General features: G+C 39.0%; 1 protein-coding gene across 4 annotated transcripts in view; it reads left to right on the top strand.

Moving 5' to 3' along the window:
- SPICE1 (spindle and centriole associated protein 1) overlaps positions 1–27,344 on the top strand; it is a 71,543-nt gene that overhangs the window by 18,940 nt on the left and 25,259 nt on the right. For 2 of the 4 annotated variants that reach the window (XM_062208206.1, XM_062208187.1), the window contains exons 4-11: positions 1,090–1,233; positions 8,002–8,098; positions 8,904–9,010; positions 11,276–11,385; positions 20,855–20,997; positions 21,193–21,324; positions 21,672–21,937; positions 25,140–25,271. In XM_062208206.1, the coding sequence (XP_062064190.1) occupies positions 1,090–1,233; positions 8,002–8,098; positions 8,904–9,010; positions 11,276–11,385; positions 20,855–20,997; positions 21,193–21,324; positions 21,672–21,937; positions 25,140–25,271 (1,131 nt within the window). The remainder of the gene's footprint in view (positions 1–1,089; positions 1,234–8,001; positions 8,099–8,903; positions 9,011–11,275; positions 11,386–20,854; positions 20,998–21,192; positions 21,325–21,671; positions 21,938–25,139; positions 25,272–27,344) is intronic. The other 2 variants (XM_062208198.1, XM_062208208.1) reach the window with 2 other exon arrangements.

The raw sequence follows: 27,344 nt of genomic DNA, 5'->3' as shown, positions 1-27,344 counted from the left end.
CATCTTCATTTGTTTTCTTTGAATCAGAATCTTTATATATAATATTTTATTTGTTGGTTTCTAGGGACTTATTTATATGGTGAGAACTGTGTTTTTAATCAGTTGATGTATGGACTTTATTCCTATTCCTATTTCTGAACCCTGTGGTACTTAGAAAGCCAGATATCTGTTTTCATTTCTTAACCCCCTCGGTGAACTCCTCCCCTCTGATTGATGAGATCTGTGGCTTTTCTCTTTTGTCTTAAAGTCTCACCTTCTCTGGATATCTGCATCTTCAGTGACCCGCTTCCACATGAAACCATTGCCAGGCAATAAGAACATGGCATTATGAGTTCTTGGTGGTGATGTCATCATCACGAAATGGGGTTATCTTTGCAAAAGATGACTTAGTAGAATGCTGTTCTTGACCCAGTTTTTCTTTAAGATTTATTTATTTGAAAGTGAGAGTTACAGAGGGAGAGAGAAACGGAGAGAGAGAGAGAGAAAAGAGAAAGAGAGAGAGAGATATCTTCCATTCACTGGTTGACTTGCCAGATGGCCACTACAGCCAGGGCTGGGCCAGACCAAAGCCAGGATCCAGGAGCTTCTTCTGGATTTCCCATGTGGGTGGCAGGGACCCTAGCACTTGAGCCATCTTCCATTGCTTTTCCCAGGCCATTAGCAGGGAGCTGGATCAGAAGTGGACAGTTGGGACTTGAACCAGTGCCCAGATTGTATGCCAGTATCTCAGATGGCAGCACTGTCCACTGCGCCACAATGCCAGCCCCAAACCATTTTAATTTAATTACCCATTAAATGAATTCCAACCTTTGGTTTGAAAAATACTCATGTATTTGGAAGGTCTTATTATTTGGAAGGAAGCAGAAATTAATATTTTTACTGTTCCTTTTAGCTATGTCTACTAGTTCTAGATACTTTTAAGTCATTTTTGAAAATTTAGAGGACTATGAACATTTTGGCTGTGGGTAAATATAAATAAATATAAATATATAAAAAAACTAAAAAAAGAACTAGACTAGGGGAGCTTACTATCAAAATAGGCAGTTCTTTGTTCCTGAAACGTTCTTTTATATTTTTTCCTCTACATAGCAACGTCGTCATGAAATACACAAATCAAAGAATAGAGCATTAGTACACTGGGAACTCCAAGAAAAAGCTCTGAAGAGAAAATGGAGGAAGCAGAAAACAGAAAGTGCGAATCTTGAGAAAAGAAAATTATCTATCATGAAGGAGGTAATGATGAACTACATTATCTTTGGAGTTAGAGAAGAACATAAATAAGGTTCTCAGTTTTTCCCTCAATTTGATTCCCTTTGGAGAGATGTTAGTAATTATTGCGTCCTTATATGATGATCTACATGTGGACTTCGAAAAAACAGCAGTGACAGAGTCTAGTTTCATGGTTTGGATTTCTGCTCCATAACTTCCTAGCTATGTGATCTTAAACACATTTAACATCTCATCCTGAATTTTTTCATCTTTATAATGGGAAAACACTATTGGCCTAGTTGTATTACTATGAGATTTTAATGCTATAATACTTAGGTAATGTAATGATATATAAAGTGATTAGCACAGTCATTGGCACATAGTTAGCACTGTGTGTGTGCTAATAATTATAGCAGTTTTATATACATATATAATTACATATGTATGTATATACATATATAATTGTACATATACATAATGTATATACATAATGTACACATACATAATATATGTATATACATATATAATATGTATATATTATATATGTATATAATTATATACGTATATATTATATATAATGTATATAAAACTGCTATAATTATTTTTCTATTTTAAGAAGATTTTATCTATTTATTTGAGAGGTAGAGTTGCAGAGAAAGGGAAGGACAGAGAGAAAGGTCTTTCATCTGCTGGTTCACTCCCCAAATGGCTGCAATAGCTAAACTGAGCCTATCCAAAGCTAGGAGCCAGAAGCTTCATCCCAGTCTCCCATGCCGGTACAGGGGCTCAAGAACTTGGGCCATCTTTCACTGCTTTCCCAGGTCATAAGCAGAGAGCTGAATCAAAAGAGGAGCAGCTGGGACATGAACTGGCACCCGTATGGGATGCTGGTGTTGCACGTAGAGGCTTAGCCTACTACGCCATAGCACAGACCCAATTATTTTTCTTAATTCAAAATGGTACTGTTAAATTACTTTGCAAAAAATAAAAAAAATAATAATTTGTGCCTTCCAATTAAATAGTAAGCTACTTGTCTTTGGCTTAGCCTTTTGCCAGATATAAGGTGTCTGGATAAGTAATCAGGTGTGTAGGAATAAACAGTGTGGGAAATAAGAGGAAACTGCATCAAAATAACCTTTTTTTATTTGAGCTAAAATTATAAAGAATTGTGCTTTGTCTGCATTGTTGCTTCTTGTTCAGGTTGATGCCTATAGCCATTTCACTGGGTAACCTTTCATGGCAGCTTTAAATCATACCCTGTCTTTGGAGAAATTCATTAGACTGTAGTAAAATAAGAAAGCCTCAATCTTATATGTCATCATGAAGTATTGTATCTCCCAAATAAATGTTTATATAAGCTTGAGGAAAGAAGAGTAGTTTGAGAGAGCTTGCTTCTTTACAGATGAGTACCTTTTGATGATCTTGGACAAATCAGCTACACTGAGGTGTTCAAAAGGCATAAAAACACAGTTTCCTGTGTAATTTTAATGCATTGCAGAGGGTGAGGACCTCTGCTCTTAGTGAGATTCCGGTGTTTCCCTTTAGCACTACATCATAGAAATTACTCTATGCAGTACTTACAAATCTGCCCTTAAAAAAATAGAGAGAGAGAGAAAAACGGAAACAGACAGATGTTCTATCCACTTCTTACTTCCTAAATGCTTGTAACAGCTCAGGGCTGGGCCAGGCTGAAGTCAGGAGCCCAGTGTTCCATCCAAGTCTTATCATGTGGAAACAGGGATCCAAGTACTTGAGCCATCATTTGCTGCCTCCCAGGGAGCACTTTACCAGGAAGCTGGGATCAGAAGTGAAACTGGGACTTAAATCCAGGCACTCTGATATGGGATGCAGGCATCCCAAGAAGCATCTTAATTGATGCCCTAAACACACATCCTGTGTTCTTTCATTTTCCCTCCCTGCCTCCCTCCCTCCCTTCTTTTTCCTCTCTCTCTTTCTTTTTAGATTTATTTATTTATTTTGAAAGAGTTAGAGAGAGAGAGAACAAGGGCTCTTCCATCTGCTGGTTCACTCCCCAGATGATCACAACAGCCACTGCTGGGCATGACCTACGCCAGGAGCTTCATCTGAGTCTCCAGTGTGGATGGTGGGGTACCAACACTTGGGCCACCTTCTGTTGCTTTTTCCAGGTCATTAGCAGGGAGCTGGACTGGAAATGGGGCAGCTGGGATGTGAACTGGGTCCCATATGAGATGCCTACATTGTAGGCGGTAGCTTTACCTACTACGCCACAATGCTGGCTATGCCACAGTGCTGGCCATATTCTTTCTATATAGATGTACTCCAATTTATTTATCTAGTGCTTTAATGGTGGATACTAAGGTTGTGTATTAGAGTATGGTTTAAGCTTCTGGGGAAAGAAAAAAACCTCAAAATACAGTAATTTAAGCAAGATAGAAATGTATTTCTCTCATGAAACAATTCGGGGCTAGTAAGTGTTAGCTCATGGGGTGCTCTGCAGTCCTTCATTACATGGTGTCTATCTGTGAGTAGAGTGAAAGTTTTCACTTCTTTCAGTTGTATGCCAGCTAGCAGAAGACAGTGCATGCTTCCGTTATCTACCGTCTGGAAGTTTGGGCGTGTATCTTGTTGACTAGAAAGCTGTCACATTACTGTTTCCACCTGCAGACTTGACTAGGAAACCTCACCATGTACTTGTCTGAAGCTTGAGAGTTCTGCTGTTACAGGAAAATGAGAGAAAAGAATAATGTTGGAAAAGTAGTAGTGTCTGCCACCCAGATTGTTTTTTAACTTGTCACTATGAGAGATGTAATCAATATCCTTGAATATGTTTTTGGGTACATGTGTATTTGTAGAATACATTTTAAGGCAATTATAAAAAATTTTAACTTTATTTACGTGACAGGCAGAGAGAAGGCTGGGCGAGGGGAGCAAAAACCAGAGAGAGAGAGATACAGAGAGCTCACACAACTGTTGGTTCACTCCCCAAACACCTGCAGTGTCTGGGGCTGGGCTGGGGCTGAAGCCAGCAGCCAGAAACTCATTCTAGGACTGCCATGTGGGTGATAGGAACCCAGTTACTTGAACCATCACCACTGCCACCCGGGGTCTACATTGGCAGGAAGCTGGAGTCAGAAGTTGGAGCCAGGAATAGAACCCAAGTATTCTGGTATGGAATATGGCATCTTAACAGCCAGGCTAAATGCCTACGCCATAGGATAAATTCTCAAAAGAATTGCTGAGTCAGAAGATATGTGTTGCCTTTACTTCAGGGTTGAATTTGTAATGTTTCTGTTTCGGGGATGGGATGAGACCAAGGGAAGAAGGCTTAAGCACATATTAAAGCTACTAGGACTCGTTCCCCTGGAGCTGGGTTGCTAGATTTTTGTAAATTAAGAGAAAAGCCCTTTGGCCAGCATAATCTTTCATTTACTTTGCTGTATAATACACTCTTGCCATGACAATCAAGCAAGAGAAGGTCTAAATCTAGAGATAGAGGCTTTCCTGAAGACTGTAAATTTCCAAAGTGTGATAATTCCAAAGTTTTTAATTTCCTAGTTCTGTATGACTTCTGTTACAGAACAAAAGGATTAAGATGAGGAATTTCTAGCCGGCGCCGCGGCTCACTAGGCTAATCCTCCGCCTTGCGGCGCCGGCACACCGGGTTCTAGTCCCGGTCAGGGCACCGATCCTGTCCCGGTTGCCCCTCTTCCAGGCCAGCTCTCTGCTGTGGCCAGGGAGTGCAATGGAGGATGGCCCAAGTGCTTGGGCCCTGCACCCCATGGGAGACCAGGAGAAGCACCTGGCTCCTGCCATCGGATCAGCGCGGTGCGCCGGCCGCAGCGTGCTACCGCGGCGGCCATTGGAGGGTGAACCAACAGCAAAAGGAAGACCCTTCTCTCTGTCTCTCTCTCACTGTCCACTCTGCCTGTCAAAAAAAAAAAAAAAAAGATGAGGAATTTCTGATACCATTTTTGCAGGGACCTTAGTGATTCTTTGAAAATCTAAGATATGTGAGAAGAATGACTATATTACTAAAGTTGTACTTATAAAATTTGTATTCCTTAAAAAATAAATTAAAAAAATTCAAACAAAAAAAAGAAAATGTAAGATGTACATCACCACTATAGTAAGTCTGTGCTCTGCAAACTAGGGGAAGCAACATACATAGTTGGGCACACAGAGATCACTGTCCATATCAAGAGGATGGATTTTTTGAGAGGAATGATTTAGATTTAGAAAGGGCAATCAATATCCTGGGGCTGGCGCTGTGGTGTAGTGGGTAAAGCTGCCGCCTGCAGTGCTGGCATCCCATTCAGGTGCTGGTTCCAGCCCTGGTTGCTCCACTTCCAACCCAGCTCTCTGCTGTGGCCTGGGAAAGCAGTGAAAGATGGCCCAAGTCCTTGGGCCCCTGCACCCACGTGGGAGACCAGGAGGAGGTGCCTGGCTCCTAGCTTTGGTTTGGCATGGCTCCTGCCGTTGTGGCCTTCTGGGGAGTGAACCAGCTGGTGGAAGACCTCTCTCTCTGCCTCTCTGTAACTCTGTCTTTCAAATAAATAAAATAAATTTTTTTAAAAAAAGGTCAGGCAGTGACCAGCAGAAGGTGGCGAGGCAATGGCTTACCTTGAGATTTTTTTTTTTTTTGTAATTAATATCAAATCTTGGTATGATTAGTAAGATGATTCTTTCACAATCTGCTTCTGTCAGGTCCATCTCTTGCTTTTTTTCTAAGAGTTATTTATTTGAAAGACAGAGTGACCGAGAGAGGGGAGAGATGGAGGAAGAGGAAGGGAGGGAGGGAGAGAGAGTAAGAGTGAGAGAGAGAGAGTGTGTGTGTATATGTGTGTGCGTGTGTGTGTGTGTGTGAGAGAGAGAGAGAGAGAGAGAGAATTTTCCATCTGCTGGTTCGCTCCTCAAATGGCAGCAACAGCCAGATCTGGGCCATGCAAAACCCAGGAGCCAGGAACTCCATCAGGGTCTCCCACACAGATGGAAGGGACCCAAGCACTGTGCCATCTTCTGCTGCCTTCCCAGGTGCATTAGCATAGAGCTGGATGGGAGGCAGAGTAGCAGAGTCTTAAGTGCACTCCACAGTGGGGATGCTGGCATTGCAAGCAGCAACTTAACCCATTGCGTGACAACACTGGTCCCTCTATTTTTTTCCTTTTGATAGAAAATCAATGCCTTCAAAAGAAAAAAAAGTAAATTATTAAAATTACTATTAGGAGATAATCTTTGTGTACTTTTTCTAATATAGTAGTAGATTATTTTGATCCATTCACATTTTCCCCTAAGCTGTTGATTTCTTTTACTTGCATGATAGGTAAATAGGGTAGAAATTTGGTTCATGGGATTATGAGTTATAAAAATATTCTTAAGCATCTCTAGAGTGCTTCACAGGTTTTCAGTGTGTCCATATCCTTATAGTGTGTTTTTGGGATTGAAGAGGTGGTTGTATCTCCATTTAACCAAGGGAAACTAAGTTTATTAGAGATTGGATTTTGTCTTCTATCCCTTGACTTAGCTTAGAACCCCAGTCCTCTAGATCTAAACATACCATTGTTATACCATTCCAAAACTTCACTCTTTGTAGAAGGAGCAAATTCAGGATTTCAGTCTTACCAACTGAGCCAGCCAAACTGCTTAGTGATATCAGGGAGAAAAGTGGGTTAAGCAGGAATGGCACTCTTGTTATTTTTCTTGCTGTGTCCTAAAATAATAACTGAGGTCATATGAGACACTTGTTTCCATGGTATAGAGAAATTCTGCTAAGAATATTTTTTGCCAGATGTTTTACTGATTTGAGTCAGTGTTGGAAACTGGGCAGTTTCCAATTTTGAGACTCCATTCTGCCAAATAATGCCATCTGGTGGTGGTAGATACTTAACTTGCTTATGCTAACCTGTAGGCTTTCTTGTTACTATGAAAGTTCGTAAATTGAACGTGCACAATCAGAGGTACTGCTGAGATGATTTTTTTTTTTAGTTTTCCACTTTTCTGGGGTTAAAAAAACTATAATATAGAAACATCACTTTTTTTGTTCAATCATAAAGCCCATATCTTAGATTAATAATCTGTTTTTTAAGTTGTAGTTCATGACCTATAAATGGATTATGAAATTGCTTTAGTGATTGAAAGAACCCTGAGTTTATGGCTGTAAGATTCATATCTTCAATTTGTGTTTTTAACTGTAGATCATAATTTGCAACAGATTGCAAACATCATTTTAAAAATATAAATTAAAAAGAAAATATAGTGGTTCTTGTGCAATAGAGGTTAAGTAAAACCTTTGTTTTACATGCATACATGCATACATACATATATATGTTTGTATTTGTGTGCATCTGAGTGTACTGAGTCCCAATTTAATGCTTTGAATGGCAGCCGAGCAGGTCAGTCACTAATTATCGTAATAGCGCCCTCTACTGGTATTGGAGGATGTTCCTACTGAAGGATTTTAGGAAGGTAGCAACCGGTGTTGTTTGTTTGTTTTTTTTTTAAAAGCTTTTATTTAATGAATGCAAATTTCATAGGTACAACTTTAGGAATACAGTGGTTCTTGCCCCCATATCCCCCCTCCAACCCCACTCCCATCTCACCTCCTACTCCCTCTCCCATCCCATTCTTCATTAAGGTTCATTTTTAGTTGAATTCTATATACAGAAGACCAACTCTGTACTAAGTAAAGATTTCAGCTGTTTGCACTGTGGTTTTTTTTTGTGTTCTGTGCCTTCTTACGTTTTTTTCTTTTGTGTGTGATTTGAAAAGTAAATATTTTTTTCTGAATAATGTTTGTCATTAACATGTATCTAGATTCTTTCTGATCAATACCAGATGCAGGATGTATTGGAGAAATCTGATAATTTGATGGCTGCAGCAAAAGATCTGTTTGCTCCTCGTAGGCGCACAGGTAAAGTATTTAATTTAAATAAAAACTTATTTGGCTTAGTAGCTATATTCCACAGCTAACTGGAAAAAATTTAAACTCCTTTTTCAGATATCATATTATTTGTATTTCAGATATTTTAAGATAGATAATATACAAGAGTTGTTAGGATTATAGTAATTATAAATTGTTTGCTACCAAGAACATTAATTAAATATTACAAATTATTCAGCTGAGTAAAGGTTAATTGTTGTTATCCATAAAGTATTTTATAGTATAATGTACAGGCTCTTGTAATTTTAAAATGTGACTTAATTTCCAGTTTTTTAATATTAAATGACCATATAATTAAAGTACTTGTGTTTATATATATATGTATATATAATTAAAAAATTTATTTGAAACCTAAAGCAACTGAAGTCTGTCTTTAAAAAGAACTTTGACTTTTGTCAAATACACAGTGTTATTCATTTTCATGTGTATATAATCCATTGTTTATCTTAATCTCCAAAAACAGCTCATTAGTTTTTAATACAGGATTTGAATCTTGGGTCAGCCATTTATTAATGTGACCCTGAGCTTGTTGGGTAATATCTCTGCATTACTGATCTGTAAAAAACTCAGAGTTTTGTGAGAGTAAAGTAAATGAATATATAAGAACTTTTAAAATAGTAACTGGCTTATACTAAGCACTAAATGGGTGAACTACTATTATTATTATAATTTAAGAATTCCATATGATGATGATGAAAACCTGTGACAGTATACAGCTCGTAAAGTAAATTGAAAGTAAAAAACAAAATCATAATTATTTATCTTCCTTGTGCAGGGTTTCCTAACATAACAATGGCTCCTGATTCCTCTCAGGGTCCAATTGTGGTAAATCAAGACCCTATCACCCAGTCCATCCTTGATGAATCTGTCATAGAGCCTCAGGTATTGTGTTGTACTCATAGCTGTAATTCTCACACTGAAATAAAGTTTAGGTTGTTGTTGTAAACATTTTAAAAGCTTGATTATGAAGAAATACACCTTCTTTGAGTAATGTTTGTTCTCAGCAAGATAAAACTGGATATAGCTAACATTTATTGAGGTCTTACTTAGGAGATAGGAGGTGGGTATTGTTTTTACCTCTGTTTATAAAATGAAGAAACTGAGGCTCTGAAAAACTGGCTTGTCCAAGATGACATAGTTTGCATCAGAGATGGGATTCAAAGCCAGGCCGTGTGGCTGCGCATGACTGCCACTGTCTATCATTATGGGAACAGCAGGGAGTCAGTCCACTTGGAGCCAGGTGGCTCTTTGCTCATCCTCTGCTGCTAATCAGCTATTTGATCCTGACTTGATTTCTTAAAATATCTGAGTTGGCTAAGAGTATTTGTTGCGTTTTTGTTTTTGTTGAATGGGAATAGAATATACCTGATATATTAATATATCAGGGCACCTGAGATAGGTTATGCAGAGTGCCTGGTATAATACCAAAAACATAGTTCATCTTGAAATGCTAGTTCTTTTAAATCTATTAGTATGTTTCAAAGTGTAGTAGCCCAGGAAACTTGGAATCTATCAACAAGTTATATGGGAATTATATTAGATTAAAGAAGTGGCACAGGCTGAGGTTAGAAAGGCAGGAGCTAGGTCATGAAGGGCTAAGGAATTGGAAAATAAGAGTAGAGACGCTAGAGGACTTTAAGAAGACTGCAGTCATGATGAGATTGTACTAAGGGAGATAGATTGGGGAGGCACAAAACTGGAGAAAAGGCCTGGTTAGAAAACTTAGATTGGAATATTAGTGAGAATTGGTGAAGGCCTGATGCAGGGCAGTACCAGTAGGGAGAGAAGTAAAGGAGAATAGGGATGGATTTGGGAGAGGTTAAAATTAGGTAGAGGTGACAGGATGAGTGGCTGATTGCATGTGATAGGTGAGACAGGGTAACTCCTACTGCTGGCTCAATCACCTGAGTAGATGGTAACACTGTTGTTTATGGTCTTAGGTACTATTTCAGGAACAAGTTTTCTGGAAGAATGGGAGAAGAAGCTTAGGAAATGTTCAGTTTTAGATGTGTTAAATAGCGGTATCTTTTAGAAAGTTGAATATAAAAGTGTAGTGCTCAAGAGAGATCTGGGTGGAGATGGAGATTTAAAAATTAACATCAGTTGACTTATAATTAGAACTTTGGAATTAGATAAAATCATTTAGAAAGTGGATTAAAGGAGAAAAAGTCTAAGGGAGGACCTTGAGTTATAGCAAATATAAGGGAAGGGTAGAAAAAGAAGAACCAATACAGGAGATTGGGAAGAAAATCCAAGAAAATAAGGTACCATGAAAATTAGAGGGGGCCAGTGCCATGGCTCACTTGGTTAATCCTCCACCTGCGGCGCCAGCATCCCATATGGGCGCTGGGTTCTAGTCCCAGCTGCTGCTCCTCTTCCAGTCCAGCTCTCTGCTGTGGCCTGGGAGGGCAGTGGAGGATGACCCAAGTGCTTGGGCCCCTGCACCCGCATGGGAGACTAGGAAGAAGCACTTGGCTTCTGACTTCGGATCGGTGCAGCTCTGACCGTAGCGGCCATTTGAGGGGTGAACCAACGGAAGGAAGACCTTTCTCTCTTTCTCTCACTGTCTAGAACTCTACCTATCCAAAAAAAAAAAAAAAAAAAAAAAACAACAACAACAAAACCTTAGAGGAGGAACACATGAAGATTTTAAAAGAAAGAAATGTGTAGTCATTAGGTTCTAATTCATCAGAGAAATAAGGGAAGGCAAAAACAGAAACAATCCATTAGGAATTAGGAATATAGGTGTTGATACTGACCTTGTATAGAGCAATTTGAGTAGAGTGGTAGGGCAGGAGCAATGTTGCAAGGAATAGATGGTAAGTTAGAAGTGGAGAACAACTCTTTCAAGAAATTTGATGGTGAAAGAGAAGATAGATAGATTGCTCAAGGCAGGTCAGGGTAAGATGGGAAGGCTTCCTTCCATTTCAGTGTTAATGAGCTGAAGCCAGTGCAGAGAGTGGTTGAAGATGCAGGAGAAAGGACAATTGTTTGAGTAGAAGGAGGTGAAGGGGGTTGGATTCTAGAACACACATGGAGAGATTAGTCTTAGGAGAAGAGACCTCTCTTCTATTATGACAAAAAGAAAGAAAGGATGAGTATGTATAATCAGCTTGTGTTGTTACTTGTATTATTACATTGATACAGGCTCTTAATGAAGTTGATGATGAAGAAGGAACTGTTATTAGCCAATCAGAAGAAAGTGAGAATGAGTTTGATAATTCCTTAAACTCTCAGTCTAACACAAATACAGAAAGGTATGTATATATGACACAAATATTTATAACTCTTGCCCTTTTTCAAGGACATTTCAAGTGTTACATCATATTTTTTATTAATAAGAAATACTTATTTTTAATTTTTACATAATTTTTAAAAGCTATAAGAACAGTATAAAAAGTTCCTAATACTCTTCACCCAGATTCACCAATTGTTGACATTTCCAACATTTGTTTTATTGTTTTCTCTCTTTTTCTGTGTATTTACACAGAAACACACATGCACATTTTTAAAGAACCATTTGGGAGTAAGGTATATATTTCATCTTTAAATATTTCAGAACATAATGTCAGAACAAAAATGTTTACCGAGAATAAGAGCATTCATTTATACAGTCACCGTACAGTTATCATAATCAAGAAATTACATTGATTCAGTACCATCTTCTCATCCATAGGACTTATTTAGGTTTCTTGAGCTGTCCTAATAATATTATTTATGGTATTTTTGTGATTGAAGAACCAGTCATGATCAGTTACTGTTAATATTCAGGTCTATTTCTGTTTTTAAAAATCTGAAAAGTTAAAATAGTCTAATCTTAATGTTTGTCTTTCATGTCATTTTTCTAGTTTTGAACAAGTACAGAGCAGTTATTTTAGAGTTCCCTCTAGTTTGGCTTTTTCTGATTCATTATTAGATTCAAGCAGTACATTTTGGGGAAAACTAACTTAGTAGTGATTATATAAAGAGGTGATGATGTCATTGGTTCTGATTGGCGCTGTTAACTTTCATTGCTTGGTTAAAGTGATGTCTGCTGGGTTTCATCAATGGATTATAATCTGTTTCCTCTTTTACTCATTTTAATGTTTTTCTGTCACATATTTGTCCAGTGAGAGTTTCTTGAAGTCATTCCTGTGTCTTTTTGATGTGTCCTTCTTAAAAGATTTAGTTTGATACAACATGATTCTTTTTTTTTTTTTTTAAAGATTTATTTAACTTTTTTTTTTTTTTTTTTTTTTGACAGGCAGAGTGGACAGTGAGAGAGAGAGACAGAGAGAAAGGTCTTCCTTTTTGCCGTTGGTTCACCCTCCAATGGCCGCTGCGGTAGTGCGCTGCGGCCGGCGCACCGCGCTGTTCCGATGGCAGGAGCCAGGTGCTTCTCCTGGTCTCCCATGGGGTGCAGGACCCAAGGACTTGGGCCATCCTCCACTGCACTCCCTGGCCACAGCAGAGAGCTGGCCTGAAAGAGGGGCAACCGGGACAGGATCGGTGCCCCGACCGGGACTAGAACCCGGTGTGCCGGCGCCGCAAGGCGGAGGATTAGCCTGTTGAGCCACGGCGCCGGCCAACATGATTCTTAATATGCTTTCCCACATATGCCCTGGAATCAGCCATTTCTTCAAGAAGCTGTGGTTTATTTTATTAAAAAAGGGTGTTTACAAACCAAGATCTACATATTAGGTGTGCTTATTGTACCTGATAGTTACTGCTTTTAGGCTCCTTCAGCAAATAAACACAGATATGTACATGTTTGTGTAAACACATATACCTATAGTCATATGCCATGCATATTATTACATACTTCTCTGTATAGTATATATATACACACATAGATACATGTATATATGTGTATGTATTCTGAAATAGCATCACAGTATTAGCACTGGTTTGGAATTTTCTTAGCCTTCTCTCATTCCATATTTGTGACCCTTTTCTTTAATGCTGAGAATGTCTATAAACATTACACAGTGTTATTTACTCATGTTCAGTCCTGCAATACATAGAAAGTGGTTTGGAATTGCTGCTCCCATACTGCTACAGAAATAAATCTACTAAGTGAAGTTCAGGATCATTTACAACTTTTTTTAAAGGTTATTTTGTTTGTTTAAAGTATAATTTGGTTAATTTGTTTCTATTTAATCAATTTTAGGTTTTTCCTTCCATCCTTTTTTTTTTTTTTTAAAGAGATTTATTTATTTATTTGAGAGGCAGAGGCAGAGGGAGAGAAAGAGAGAGAGGGAGAGATTGAGAGAGAAAGGTCTTACATCCTCTGTTTCATTTCCCAAATGGCTGCATTGGCCGGAGCTGTGCCGATCTGAAGCCAGGAGCTTCTTCCTGGTCTCCCACGTGGGTGCAGGGGCCCAAGGACTTGGGCCATCTTCTACTGCTTTCCCAGGCCATAGCAGAGAGCTGGATTGGAAGAGGAGCAGCCTGGACTAGAACTGGCGCCCATTTGGAATGCCGGCACTGCAGGCAGCAGCTTTACTTACTATACCATGGTGCTGGCCCCTCCTTCCATCCTTTTGACAAAATTATACAAAATCTATTACCAGAGTAGTGTCACCTATCTCCTATCTCTTCTAATGAGTTCCCATTTATTCTTACCCTTGTAGGGTAAATCAATTTACCTTGTAGGTAAATCAGTTTCATTGATTTTTGGTTTATTCTTCTTATGTTTCTTTTTTATAAATATAAGCAGATACACTTATATTTTATTTTCTCTTTATTGTTTAAAAGATATTATTCTGTATTTCTTTTATCACTTAAAAATATATCCTGGAAATCACTCCATAGTTTAGTAAATTTATTTTCCTTCATTTTCTGTACAAATCAAACATGGGCATATGTGTCAATGTGTGAATGTACCATAGTTTATTTGACTACGCTGCTTTTTTTTTAAGATTTATTTATTTGAGAGGCATATTTACAGAGAGGGAGAGATGGAAAGGGCTTCCATCCGGTGGTTCACTCCCCAAATGGCTGCAATGGCTGGAGCTGAGCTGATCAGAAGTCAGGAACCAGGAGCTTCTTCCAGGTCTCCCAAGGGGGTAAAGGGGCCCAAGCACTAGGGCCATCTTCCACTGCTTTCCAGGCCTTCAGCAGAGCGCTGGATTGGAAGAGGAACAGCTGGGACATGCACCAGTGTCTGTATGGAATGCTGGTGCCCCAGGCAGAGGCTTAACTTACTGTGCCACAGTGCTAGTTCCTACTCTGCTGTTTATATGTTCATTTAGATTATTTCCAATATTTTGCAGTTACAAAAATACTTCAGTGAAAACTCTGTATATACTCATGTATTTTTATGTTATTAGCAGTTGATATTTAGGATAAGTTGTTAGAAGAGAGATTTTTAAGCTGAAAAATAAATGGTATTTAATTTTACTAAAAAGGAAACTGAATTCTGCTATATATATTCTGTATTCTCACTGGGCAGAGTCTGGCCAACAGAGAATGCATCTGGCTTTAAAATTTTTGCTAATATTTTCATAAGGAGAAATGGTATCTCATTGTAGTTTTACTTTGCATTTCTTTTGAAAATTAAATTGAACATCTTTTTTTTTTTTATTAAACTTTTATTTAATGAATATAAATTTCCAAAGTACAGCTTATGGGTTACAATGGCTTCCCCCTCCCAAAACTTCCCTCCCACCCACAACCCTCCCCTTTCCCGCTCCCTCTCCCCTTCCAATCACATCATGATTCATTTTCAATTATCTTTATATACAGAAGATCAGTTTAGTATATATTAGGTAACGATTTCAACAGTTTGCCCCCATATAGCAACACAAAGTGAAAAAAAATACTGTTGGAGTACTAGTTATAGCATTAAATAAGAGTGTACAGCGTACCTTTCTCTGAACATCTTTTTAATATTAAAGAGAAATGACAGTGAATTGCCTCTCAATGTCTTCTGTCACTTTTCTTGTAAGGTTTTGATCAATTCCTCCCCTCCCTCCCTCTCTCCCTTCCTCCCCTTCCTCCCTCTCTCCCTCCCTCCCTCCCTCCCTCCGTCCCTCCCTCCTTCCCTCCTTGTCTTTCTGATTTATTTTATTTATTTGAAAGACAGAGTTACAGAGAAAGGTAGAGACACAGAGAGAGCTCTTCCATCCGCTGGTTCACTCCCCAGATGGCCATAACGGCTGGAGCTGTGCCAATCCAAAGTCAGGAGCCAGGAGCTTATTCCAGGTCTCCCACATGGGCACAGGGGCCAAAGACTTGGGCCGTCTTCTTACTGCTTTCCCAGGCCATAGCAGAGAGCTGGATCGCAAGAGGGGCAGCTGGGACCTGAACTGGTGCCCATATGGGATGCCGGCACCTCAGGCCAGGGCTTTAACCCACTGCGCCACAGTGCCAGCCCATGATCTTTTTTTCTTAATTTGTATATGGTCTGCATATACGTATTAGCCTTCTATAATGTGTTATAAATATTTTTATAAGTTCTGGTGTTGTGGTACAGCAGGTTAAACTGACACTAGCTATGCTGGCATCCTGTATCAGAGTGCTGATTTGAGTCCTGGCTACTCTGCATCCAGTCCAGTTCCCTGCTAATGAGCCTGGGAGAACAGCAGATGATAGCCCAAATTTTGGGCCCTTGCCACCCACCTGGGAGACCTGAAAGGAGTTCCAGTCTGCTGACTTTGACATTGCCTAGCCCTGGCCATTGTGACCAATTGGGAAGTAAACCCGGAGAATGAAAGACATCTCTCTCTCTCACTCTGCCTTTCAATTAAATAAATCTAAAAAAATTGTTTTTATAAATATGTTACAATTTGTAATATGTATAATATATTATGTTTTTCCTCAGTTTGTTCAATTTATTTTTTTAGCCAAGCAAAATGCAATTTGAATTTATCGTTTTTCTTATGCATGTGGATTTTGAATCATACTCTGAAATCCTTTGTCAAAACCCAGGTTATGGAGGAATTCATTCATTTTCTGGTACTTATGTGATTTTATTTTATTTTTTTTAAGATTTATTTATTTGAAAGGCAGAGTTACAGAGAGGCAGAGGCAGAGAGAGAGAGAGAAGTCTTCTATCCGATGGTTCATTCCCCAATGGCCACAATGGCTGGAGCTGCACAGATCCAAAGCCAGGAGCTTCTTCCAGGTCTCCCTTGCAAGTACAGGGGCCCAAGGACTTGGACCATCTTCTACTGCATTCCCAGTCCATAGCAGAGAGCTGGATTAGAAGAAGAGCAGTCAGGACTTGAACCGGTGCCCATATAGGATGCTGGCACTGCAGATGGCAGCTTCATCTGCTCCGCCACAGCCTTGGCCCCTTATATGAATTTATTAATTGTCCCAATGCCATTTATTAAAAAGAGTGTCGTTGCTCTGCTGATTTGAGATGCAAACTTTGTTGCATACTAAATTTCCATGTGTACTTGGATCTATTTCTGGAGTGTCTATTCTAGTTCACTGGCCTTGCCTTTCTTATCTTGTTGCAGCAGCACACTATTTTAATTAGAGAATTTAGAATATTTTAATAGACTCCCTCATAGCTTTTTACTCAGTTTTCATAGTGATTCCATTAGGTTTCAAGGATCAAGAATACTCATCTATGGCTTAAGTCTTCATCCTCTAGGTCCATAACTCTTGCTTCCATTTCTGTGGCACTGGGCTTAGTCTCTATGCCTGAGTCTGGTCTCTACATCTCCAGCTCTTAAAGCTTTGTTGTCATTCTTCCTTATTCTTGAAGATAGCCCATGTTCACAGCTGAGTTGTTTTATCAGCCTGTTTCTTGTTTGTAGATATTTGGGGGTCTGCCATTCAACCTTCATTTCATTCTGTCTCTGTTCCTGTCAGTCCAAGTTGACAATATTTCTGCTGGTGTAACATTCTCAAAAGATCATGTAGGGGGCTGGCATTGTGGCGCAGCACTTAAGCTACCACTTGAGTTGCTGGAATCCTTTATCAGAGTACTGGTTTAAGTCTTGGCTGCTCTGCTTCTGATTCACCCCCTTGCTGATGTGCCTGGGAAGCAGCAAATGATGGCCCAAGTACTTGGGTTCCTGCCACCCATGTGGGAGACCTGAATGGAGTTCCTGGCTCCTGAATTTGGTCTGGCCCAGCCATGGCCATTTGGGGATTAAACCAGTAGATAGAAGATATTTCTTCTTCCCCCATCCCCCACCATTCTGCCTTTCAAATAAATAAGTCTTTAAAAAAAGAAACAAAACAAAAAAGTACCATTTACTCCATTAGATAACAGATCCTCCACTGATCTTTCCTGGATAATCCCATCTTTATTGCTGGCCTCTGCTGAAAAAAAAAAGTGGATCCTTGAGTCATATTCCTTATCTGTTCAGAACTAGCAAATGGTTGTTCACACATGCTCTAGCCCTTCTTTCACCAGTATGCTTTCCTAACAGTGACTCCAGTAATTTGAGCACCTTTTGCAGTCTCGACAGTGTGAAAATTTCTCAATTATCTTGTCTTGGTTCCTTCTGGAATAGTTCTTCCCTCAGTTTATCTCCTTTCTCTTGCATTTTGCATCAGTCTTCAGGAGGAGACAGGCTGTACCTTCAACACTTGGCCTTGAAATGTTCTCAGCTAAATATCCAAATTTGTTGCTTATGAATTCTGCTTTCCACACAACTAAGTTTTCTGCTACCTTACCATGGGGATTGCTGTTCTTGTAGTTTCCAACATGTTCCTTACTGCCTTCTGAACCCTTATCATAAGCTCCTTTTCATTATTTCTACCCACATTCTACTTTTAACAAAATATGTATTCTCTAAGATAATACAGACTTTCTTTACCGTACTTCTCATTTCTCCTGAAACCTCAGTAGAAGAGTCTTTAACAACAGTGTTTCTGGGGCCGGCGCTGTGGCATAGCGGGTAAAGCCTCCACCTGCAGTGCCGGCATCCCATATGGGCACCGGTTCGAGTTTTGGCTGCTCCACCTCTGATCCAGTTCTCTGCTATGGCCTGGGAAAGCAGTAGAAGATGGCCCAAGTCCTTGGGCCCCTGCACCCATGTGGGAGACTCAGAGAAAGCTCCTGGCTCCTTGCTTTTGATCAGCCCAGCTCCAGCCATTGCGACCATTTGGGGAGTGAATCAGCAGATGGAAGACCTCTCTCTCTCTCTCTGCTCCTCTGTAACTCTGCCTTTCAAATAAACATAAATAAATCTTTAGGAAAAAAAGAAACAGTATTTCTGCCAACAGTCTGTTTAAAGCAATCTAGACTTTATCATTCCCCTAAAAGTCCTTCCAGCCTTTAGTTGTTCTATTCCTAAGCTACTTCCACATTTTTAGGTACTTATACCAGCATGACATATTTAGGTCCTAAAATTATATTATTTCTTAAGGATATTATAACATTAATACAAACTTGATGGTTTAAAACAATAGATATTGATTCTCTTTAAAGTTCTGGAGGCTTGATATCTGAGGTTAGTTTCACTAGACTGATATCAAAGTGTTGGTAGGTCCATATTCCCTCCAGAGTATCCAGCGGAGAATCTTCCTTGGTTTTTCCACCTTCTGGTGGCTGTTGACATTCCTTGGTTTGGCAACATCACTCCAATCTCTGCCTCCATCTTATTATCTTCTCACTGTGTATCGAATCTCCTGTGTCTCCCTTGCATTAAGATGTTAATTTGCATTTAGGGCCCATCTAAATAATTCAGGATCATTTCCCTTTCTTATGATTCTTAATCATGGATGCCAAGTTCCTTTTTAGATAAGGTAGCATTCATGGGTTCCAGGGATTAGGTCATTTCATTTTCTGCCATAGATGGTATTATTTTAATTGTTGCTATTATTTCATATAACCTGATGCTTATTTTTTTTTTTCAAGATTTTTTAAAAAATTTATTCATTTGAGGGGTAAAACTATAGACAGAGAGAAAGGTCTTCCATCTGCTGGTTCACTTCCCAAATGGCCGTAATGGCTAGAGCCAGGCCAATTCAAAGCCAGGAGCCAGACGCTTCCTCTGGGTCTCCCACGCAGGTGCAGTGCCCAAGCACTTGGGCCTTCCTCCACTGCTTCCCCAGGCCGCCAGCAGAGAGCTGGATAGGAAGAGGAGCAGCTGGGACTCTAATTGGCGCCCATATGGGATGCTGGTGCTGGCGTAGGTTTAGCCTACTATGTCACAGCGCCAGCTCCCTAATCTGACTCTTAGAAGTATAAATATTAGAGACAATAATGTGATTTCCACGCTGATTCAGGTTATTTGCCTAACCTGTATAGAAATCTTACCATGAGTTAGTAAGACAGTTACTACTGTCTTACTAAGGTGTCTTCCTGATGTTTTGTAACTAGTCACCAACCTTTTGCTAAGCATTTTAGCAACCAGTGTTCTAATGTGCTATTTTGAAGGTTGCTTGAAAGTTGCTTGAAATCAACTCCTTTAGGCTGAGATTTGTGGAGTCACTAAATAAGATTCCCTTTTCTCTCTCTCTCTCTCTCTTTTTTTTTTTTGGTAACAGCTTTATCAATTTAGAGTTCATGTGTCATAGAGTTTGCTTATTTAAAATATTTAATAGTTTGCCGACGCCACGGTTCACTTGGCTAATCCTCTGCCTGCAGCGCCGGCACCCCAGGTTCTAGTCCCGGTTGGGACACTGGATTCTGTCCCGCTTGCTCCTCTTCCAGTCCAGCTCTCTGCTTTGGCCCAGGAAGGCAGTGGAGGATGCCCAAGTGCTTGGGCCCTGCACCGGCATGAGAGACCAGGAGAAGCACCTGGCTCCTGGCTTTGGATTGGCACAGCGCGCCGGCTGCAGCTGCCATTGGGGGTGAACCAACGGAAGGAAGACCTCTCTGTCTCTCTCTGTCTAACTCTGCCTGTCAAAAAAAAAATATTCAATAGTTCATAGTATATTCACAGAGTCATGCAATCATCACTGTCAATTTTAGAATATTTTCATCATCTCAAAAAGAAACCTCCATGTCTTTAGCTGTCAAACCTCATTTTCCCGCAAACCCTTCAGCTCTAGGCAGCCACTATAGATTTGCCTGTCTTGGACATTTTATATATTTTTTTACATATGTAGACTATGGAGTATGCTGTCATTCATGGCTGATGTCTTACTTAGCATAATATTTTTAAGACTCATATCTATTGTAGCATATATCAGTGCTACATTCTTTTTTTATGACCGAATAATATTTCACTGCATGGCTACACCAAGATTTTACCTACCCATTCATCAGCAGGTGAACATTCGGGTTGTTTATACTTTTTTGCCCCTCTACCTCTTTTAAGTTTAGTACAAATGAATCAGATAGTTGAAGATTAAAATATCTGCTGTAACACTGATAATGATAATTACAGTATGAGGCTTAGCTCTTTTGTGAATACTAGTAGCCTAAACTGTAGCTCCTTTCCTCACTCCCCTGCCCCCTTCCCCACAGACCTCAGTAATGCACACAGACTGCTCTGTGGATAGGCTTCTTTGTAGGAGAGAAACACCAACACGGGCTGAGCCATAGACATTTAGTAACTGTAGAGAGAGGAGGATGGAGCCAGACCACCAAACTGCAGAAAGGGTAAATGCTTCTCCCTTAGGGGCCGAGGCAGTTAGGAAGCTGGGAGGCAGAGATATGATTCCTTCTAACTCTAAGGTGATAGACATTTTAACTTGTCTAATCTTTTCTTTTCAAGTGAAAAGGATTTTTCTTTGGTTATGAATTACTATAATCTTCCAAACAAATAATTAAACAATTTAAATGATCGTACCTGTTAATTATAATCTAGGTTATTTTCCCATAATTTATAGGTTTCTCCATCAACTAAAGGAAGAAAATTCTGAGTTAATTAATAAACTCTGGACTGATATTCAGCAGAAATTGGCAGCACAATCACAAACAGTAACCCCTCCAGGAACTCCATCATCTGCTCTGTCATCAGGGGAAAAAAGAGGTTTGTTCTCCCTTTGCATTATTTCTAATAACCTTCTTTATTAGGCTCTTTCTGGAACACAATAACTTTTAAGGGAATACTTAGCTTTTGATATCCTTAGCCTAATTGACTAAAATAGTGATGCATCTGTAAATTGAAGTACTTTTTGAAAAAGTTTGTGCAGTTGAGATACTTTTGAAATGTTCTTCTTTTCAGCTGCTCTGAATGCTACCAATGCTGTCAAGAGAATCCAGAGCAAGCTTCAGTCTGAAGAATCTTCTGAGACTGTAGGCTACACTGTGGAACAAGTGCTGAATTCAAGGAAGCAAAAACAGCCGTTAAATAAAGGTTTAATCCTTTAATTTACAAAGACAGATTATTAACCATGTAACTTGATGCAGCTATCTTAATCTCTTAGTAAATTTGTATTTCCTTAAGCTCTTCTAGTTGGAGAACGTCAAGTGAGAGTTAATTGTATAATAGCAAAGAAATGCCTCCTATTCCATGTAACTCTGGAAAGATAGTTCTAGCACATCCACTATAGATTGTGTAAGCCTAGTATAAAGATTTTTATGAGATAAATTATATTAACTTCTGTCAAAGGATTTTATAACAACAGTCAAAAGGTTTTTCTAGTTGTTTTCTAGTTTTAATTTTTCCTAGTCTTGAAACAGAATTCTGTCTGTCCTTGTCAGTGAAAAGAAAACCAGATTCGCATGCTCCTTCCAAGCAGAAGAAGAGCACATTATCAGTTAGCACAACATCTGCAGACTTACCCAGTAGCAGTAATTCCAGCCTGGATATTCTGAAACACATGATACATGAGGTGGAACATGAAATGGAGGAATACGAGCGGTGGACAGGACGCGAGGTCAAAGGACTGCAGGGTGGTCATGGTCTCACAGGCTTCACTTTGTCTCTAGTGAGCTCTCTCTGTCGCCTGGTTCGATACCTTAAAGAGGTAAGAGCGTGAAATTAATAGAATTTTCTTCAGGAAGAAATGTGTGGGCTTTTTTTTTTTTTTTTTCTTTCCTTCTGTGCTTAAGTTATTGCAGCCTCCCAATAAAGTATAAGAGGGATGCATTGTGGTACAGCAGGTTAATAAGCTTCCACATGGGACACCCACATCCTATATTAGAGTGTCTGTGATCAAGTCCTGCCTCTGCTTCCCATCCAGCTCCTAGTAATGTGCCTGGGAGGCAGCAGGTTATGGCCCAGGTACTTAGGTTCCTGCCACCCATGTGGGCAACCTGGATGGAGTTTGTGGTTCTTGAGTTTGACCTGGTGCAGCCTCAGCTGTTGTGTACATTTGGGGAGTGAATCAGTGAATGGAAGATGTCTCTCTGTCTTTCTCTGTATTTGCCTTTCAAATAAATAAATAGATAAAACACACAAAAAAGGACTCAGGTCATGCTCAGCATTTATTCATGTTAACTTTATTTATAACCATTATTAAAAAACAGGTAAATAAAGTTCAAACTTGAATAGCATTGTTTAAAATACCTCTGGTTAGATTATCTTCAGTAAGGGTTTGTCCTGTTAATATCCTTTTACCATTAGTTGATACATGCTAGGTAAGTGATTTTAATTTTAAAAAGAGCTTTCTTTTTTTAAAAAAAAATTTTTGATTTTATGCAGTCTGTAGGTACAGTTCCAAGAAGACAACCAAACTTCCCTCACTCCCATGCTCACCTCCAATCCCCCTCCCACCCCTGCCTTTATCAGTTTTTGTAAAGTCATAATTTTAGGGGCTGGCGCTGTGACCCAGCAGGTTAACGCCCTAGCCTGAAGTGCCGGCATCCCATATGGGCACTGGTTCGAGACCTGGCTGCTCCACTTCCTATGCAGCTCTCTGCTATGGCCTGGGAAAGCAGTGGAGGATGGCCCAAGTGCTTGGGCCCCTGCACCCACATGGGAGACCATGAGGAAGCTCCTGACTCCTGGCTTCGGATCAGCGTAGTTCCGGCCGTTGTGGCCATTTGGGGAGTGAACTAACGGATGGAAGACCTCTCTCTTTCTCTGCCTCTCCACTCTCTGTGTAATTCTAACTTTCAAATAAATACATAAATCTTTAAAAAAAAAAAAAGACAATTTTAATCCACTTTATAGTCAGAGGCTTAATTCTCCTCTAATCATAGTATTTAAACAAGTAAAAAGTAGGAAGACTGCAGTTCCACATGAGTATAAACATGAGTGAAAAATGACAATCATATCCCAAAGTGACCATTTCATTCCTATATATTGTTTGTATTCTATATTAGCTGCCACATATCAGAGAAAATATATGATATTTGCCTTTTTGAGACTCACTTATTTCACTAAGTGTAATGGTTTCCAGTTGCATCTATTTTGTTACATAAGACAAGATTGAATTCGTTTTTTATGGCTGAGTAGTATTCCATGGTGTGTATTTACCACATTTTCTTTATCCAGTCAGCAGTTGGTGGACATCTGGATTGATTCCATCTCTTAGCCATTGTAAATTGAGCTGCAGTAAACCTGGAGGTACAAATAACTCTATCATATGCTGATTTCATTTCTTTTGGGTAAATTCTCAGAAGTAGAATGGCTGGATCATACTGGATGTATTTTTAGATTTCTGAGGAATTGCCATACTTTCTTCCATAATGGTTGTTCTAATTTACATTCCCACCAACAATGGATTAGGGTTCCTTTTCACACATCCTTACCAGCACTTAACTGTTTTTTGATTTTTGGATGATAGCCATTTGAGCTTTCCAAAATTATTATTATAATTAGTGAGGTAAATAAAATTATGTCTTGTGCCAATACTAGATTTTGCTGTTTAGCAGCTATACCTTGAGTAGCACTACTAACTGTATTCTCATTCTATTGCTTTTCTCTGCTTACTGTTCCCATGTTAGTGAGTTTGGAAAGTGGCATTGCTATAATCTGTAGACTTGATAGGTAGGAAAACTCTTCATGTTTTCTTTTTTATTTAAGATATATTTCGTTTAATTGAAAGAGTTACAGAGGAAAGAGAGAGATTCCATCTACTGATTCACTCCCTTAAATGGCTGCAATGGCTAGGGCTGGACCAGGCCGAAGCCAAGAGCTGGGAACTCCATCTGGGTCTCCCATGTGGGTGACCCACATTTCTTAGGCACATTAGCAGGAAGCTGGATTAGTGTGCTCTGATACTGGATCCTGGGGATTGCAGGTGTTGGCTTAAATCACTGCACTATAACACCAGCCCCCATGTTTTCTCTATAACTTGGTTTATGGCTTCACTTGGGTATTGTCTCAGGTATTGTCTAAGAGGGTATAAAACAAGGAAGAATTTTTTCTTTAATTTGTTTTCAAACAACAATCAGTCCTCAAAATGCTGCAATATTAGTGTTAGCTATACATTTAATAATTTTAAAGTTACTTTGGCTGTTATTTATATGTACTTAAATCTGTAAAGTGTGTTGAAATTTTTATTATTTAAAAATATAGATTTATCTAACACCCTAATTCAGTTGTTTCAGTTTCTCTAGAGCCATCTTCCTTAAATGGAAGATTTTGATGAAAGATTTCTTGTATCCATCAGACTTTCTGGAGTCTTATCATTCTTTCTCCCTAAGTCAGGAATCCTCAGGAGTGTACTTTTGGCTCTTGGGAAGTGTTAACAGGCTTGAAAGCATGTACTGTTTAGCTAATCACTTGAATCAGTAGTCATTTATATTTAATTATATTTTAACAAGGCTAGTTTTTGGATCAGTGATAAAATCACGTGGTGTGAAATTCAAAGATACAAAAGGTTGTAAAATGAAAAACCTAACTGTTGCCCCTAAGTTCCAGCTAACCTGTTTACTTCTGGTAGCCAACCCCCATTACCAAGTAGTAGTGTTTCTTTCTTGAAGTAGTCTTTGTCTGTTCAAACAATATGTATATGTGTATACTTCTACTTTCATTTACAAAAGTATAATTTAATTTGATATGCTTTTTATTATGTCTTATTTAGAGAATGGATAAGGATAAAGCAGCACATTTTCTTAAGTAAATTTTTACTACTTTTAAATTTTAAAATTTTATTTGAAAAATTCTTATTACTCTCATGTAACAAATTCTTCTTTTGAAAATATCTTTAATTACTTTGAGTGGAAACTTAGATTTCAATGTATGATGTTACTGGTGAGTTTTTTTTGTTTTTTTTGTAGAGTGAGCTTCAACTTCGTAAAGAAGTAGAGACAAGGCAGCAACTAGAAAAAGCATTAGGTGATCATCGAGAGCTTATTGATGCTCTAACATCTGAAATTCTCCTTCTTAGAGAAGAAAATACTACCACACAGGTATTCAGATAAGATCCCATGCTTTTCTGTGTTTGTTAGTTTAAATATCTTTAAACAGGTACTGGATTCTCTTACAGTTGCCTTTGGTTTAGCTGTTTGAACCTCACTGTCATTGGTTTCAGCTTTTATTGAGTAGATGGTCTATCGAGGATATTATTATAGTCGAAGCTTGGAATGCAGGTAGCATATAGAGTTGTTGTCTTTAAGAAACTTGGTACGTTAGTGGGGAAGACAGAATCTGTATTTAAATGATAGCTACCACTATTATAGTAGTTAATCTAAAATGTGAATCAGTATTATGATAGCCACTTTGAATTTCAAACAGCAGAGTACATGCTGTGAGCTCTTTTGCAGTCACATCAAATGTCATTCACAGTGATGACAGTGTCTTCATATTTGTTACTCAATCTTCTTGGCCATTTGACTAACTACTCCCTTTTTTTTTTTTTTTTTCTAACCAAGAGTCCTTTATTTCTTTTGTCATTGCCAAACATTCCCCACGTCTTACCAGAAATTAACATAGCTTCTTCATCTCTCCTCCCTGACAACCCTCATCTGCTGAAAGGGCTTTTCGGGGGTAACTGCCAATGAAAATGTGGAGTGGATACACCATTCCCTTCACTTGTTTCCAAGTTCCCTATGCTGGCAGTATCAAATGCGGGTTTGGATGCTCCCTTGTTTGCAAGTGGTCTTCACAAAAGCCCACATTTTAAAGCTATTTGGAGGAGCACAGAGAACAGAGAGCCAAAGAGTGGTACTAGCCTTTCAGAATTTGGAAAGGTTGTACTCGTCAGTATCAGGGTTAATTTTTTATATGGCATGTGCCACAAAATAGGCAAGAATATTTACGTAAAAGGGGAAGAGAATCCAGAAACACGACAACAAAGCTGCTCTAACCAATGCTCCAGAGAAAGCCACCCTCAAGCGGAAACAGCCCACTGAACATGACGAGGCCTGCGGTACAGACAGAATTACTTCCTGCTCCAGTGTCATCCTGTGTCAGTCTCAGGACATAAAGAGGAGAGAACTCCACATATAAAAGAGGACAGAAGGGCAATACTCTCAGAAAATTCGGACACAGAAGTTGGCTAACGGTTGGATGAGGAGTTAGTGGGGTACAGCCTAGCAAGTGAGGTCAAGTCCAGGGGAGAAGGTAGGAACACGCACCTTCATTTCCAACCTTGGTGGCATTATCAGGAGCACTAGGACACTGTGTCCAAACATTGGGGGCAATATTAAATTTCTCAATGCTTCAAACCAAGGGAAAAAAAGCAAGTTTCAGGAGGGCACTGAGCATAGCAACAGGAAAGTTGGGGCAGTATTTATTGCTTCTTCTAATTTTTCTTTCATTTTAATTGAGGACATGTTACTCCTAACGCTGCTTTCCATCGCCCAGTTTAACCAGCGTAGAGAAGTCCTAGCTTTTTCATCCTACATCTATTTTCTTACTTTAAATCCTAAAACCATATTGAATTCAAACAACCTCCATAAAGTCTGTTTCCCAAGGAGACAAGATGACCTTATTACATGAGTGGCAACGGTTCTAGCTTCTAGGCATATTGTATCACAAACACAAAATGATAAATCAGTTATGGTTTTTAAAAATTTAACTACTCCCCTTTTTAAAAAATTTGTCCAAAATCTCTCCTAGGAAACCTTGCCTGTGTCTATGTTAATTATTCTTCCTTTGTGTCTTTTTTGGTATTCTGGCTGTTTCTCTCATTGCATTTTCCAAATGATGCTACACTTAAATGTGTACTTGTTGCTGAGACTATGTGCAGTTTTAGTTCAGAGGCTGTTTTAATCATCTTTTTGTACCCAGGAAGTTTTTATTATATCTTATTTATCAGCCAGAAAATATTCGTAGAAAAGTGGTAATAACATTGTGTTTGTGTCAATGGACATTTGTTAAAAGACATATAATTTTTAAAATTTGATAATAAAGTTCACATATCATTAAGTTCACCCTTTTAAGTATTATAATTCAGTGTTTTCAGTATATTCATGGATTTGTATGTCAGCACCATTATCTAAGTCCAGAACATTCTTATCATTCCAAAAGAGAAACTCTAT

The sequence above is a fragment of the Lepus europaeus genome, chromosome 2, assembly GCF_033115175.1.
Source record: "Lepus europaeus isolate LE1 chromosome 2, mLepTim1.pri, whole genome shotgun sequence".
Classification (NCBI taxonomy): Eukaryota; Metazoa; Chordata; class Mammalia; order Lagomorpha; family Leporidae; genus Lepus; species Lepus europaeus.
This window is presented reverse-complemented; position numbering and strand designations above follow the sequence as displayed.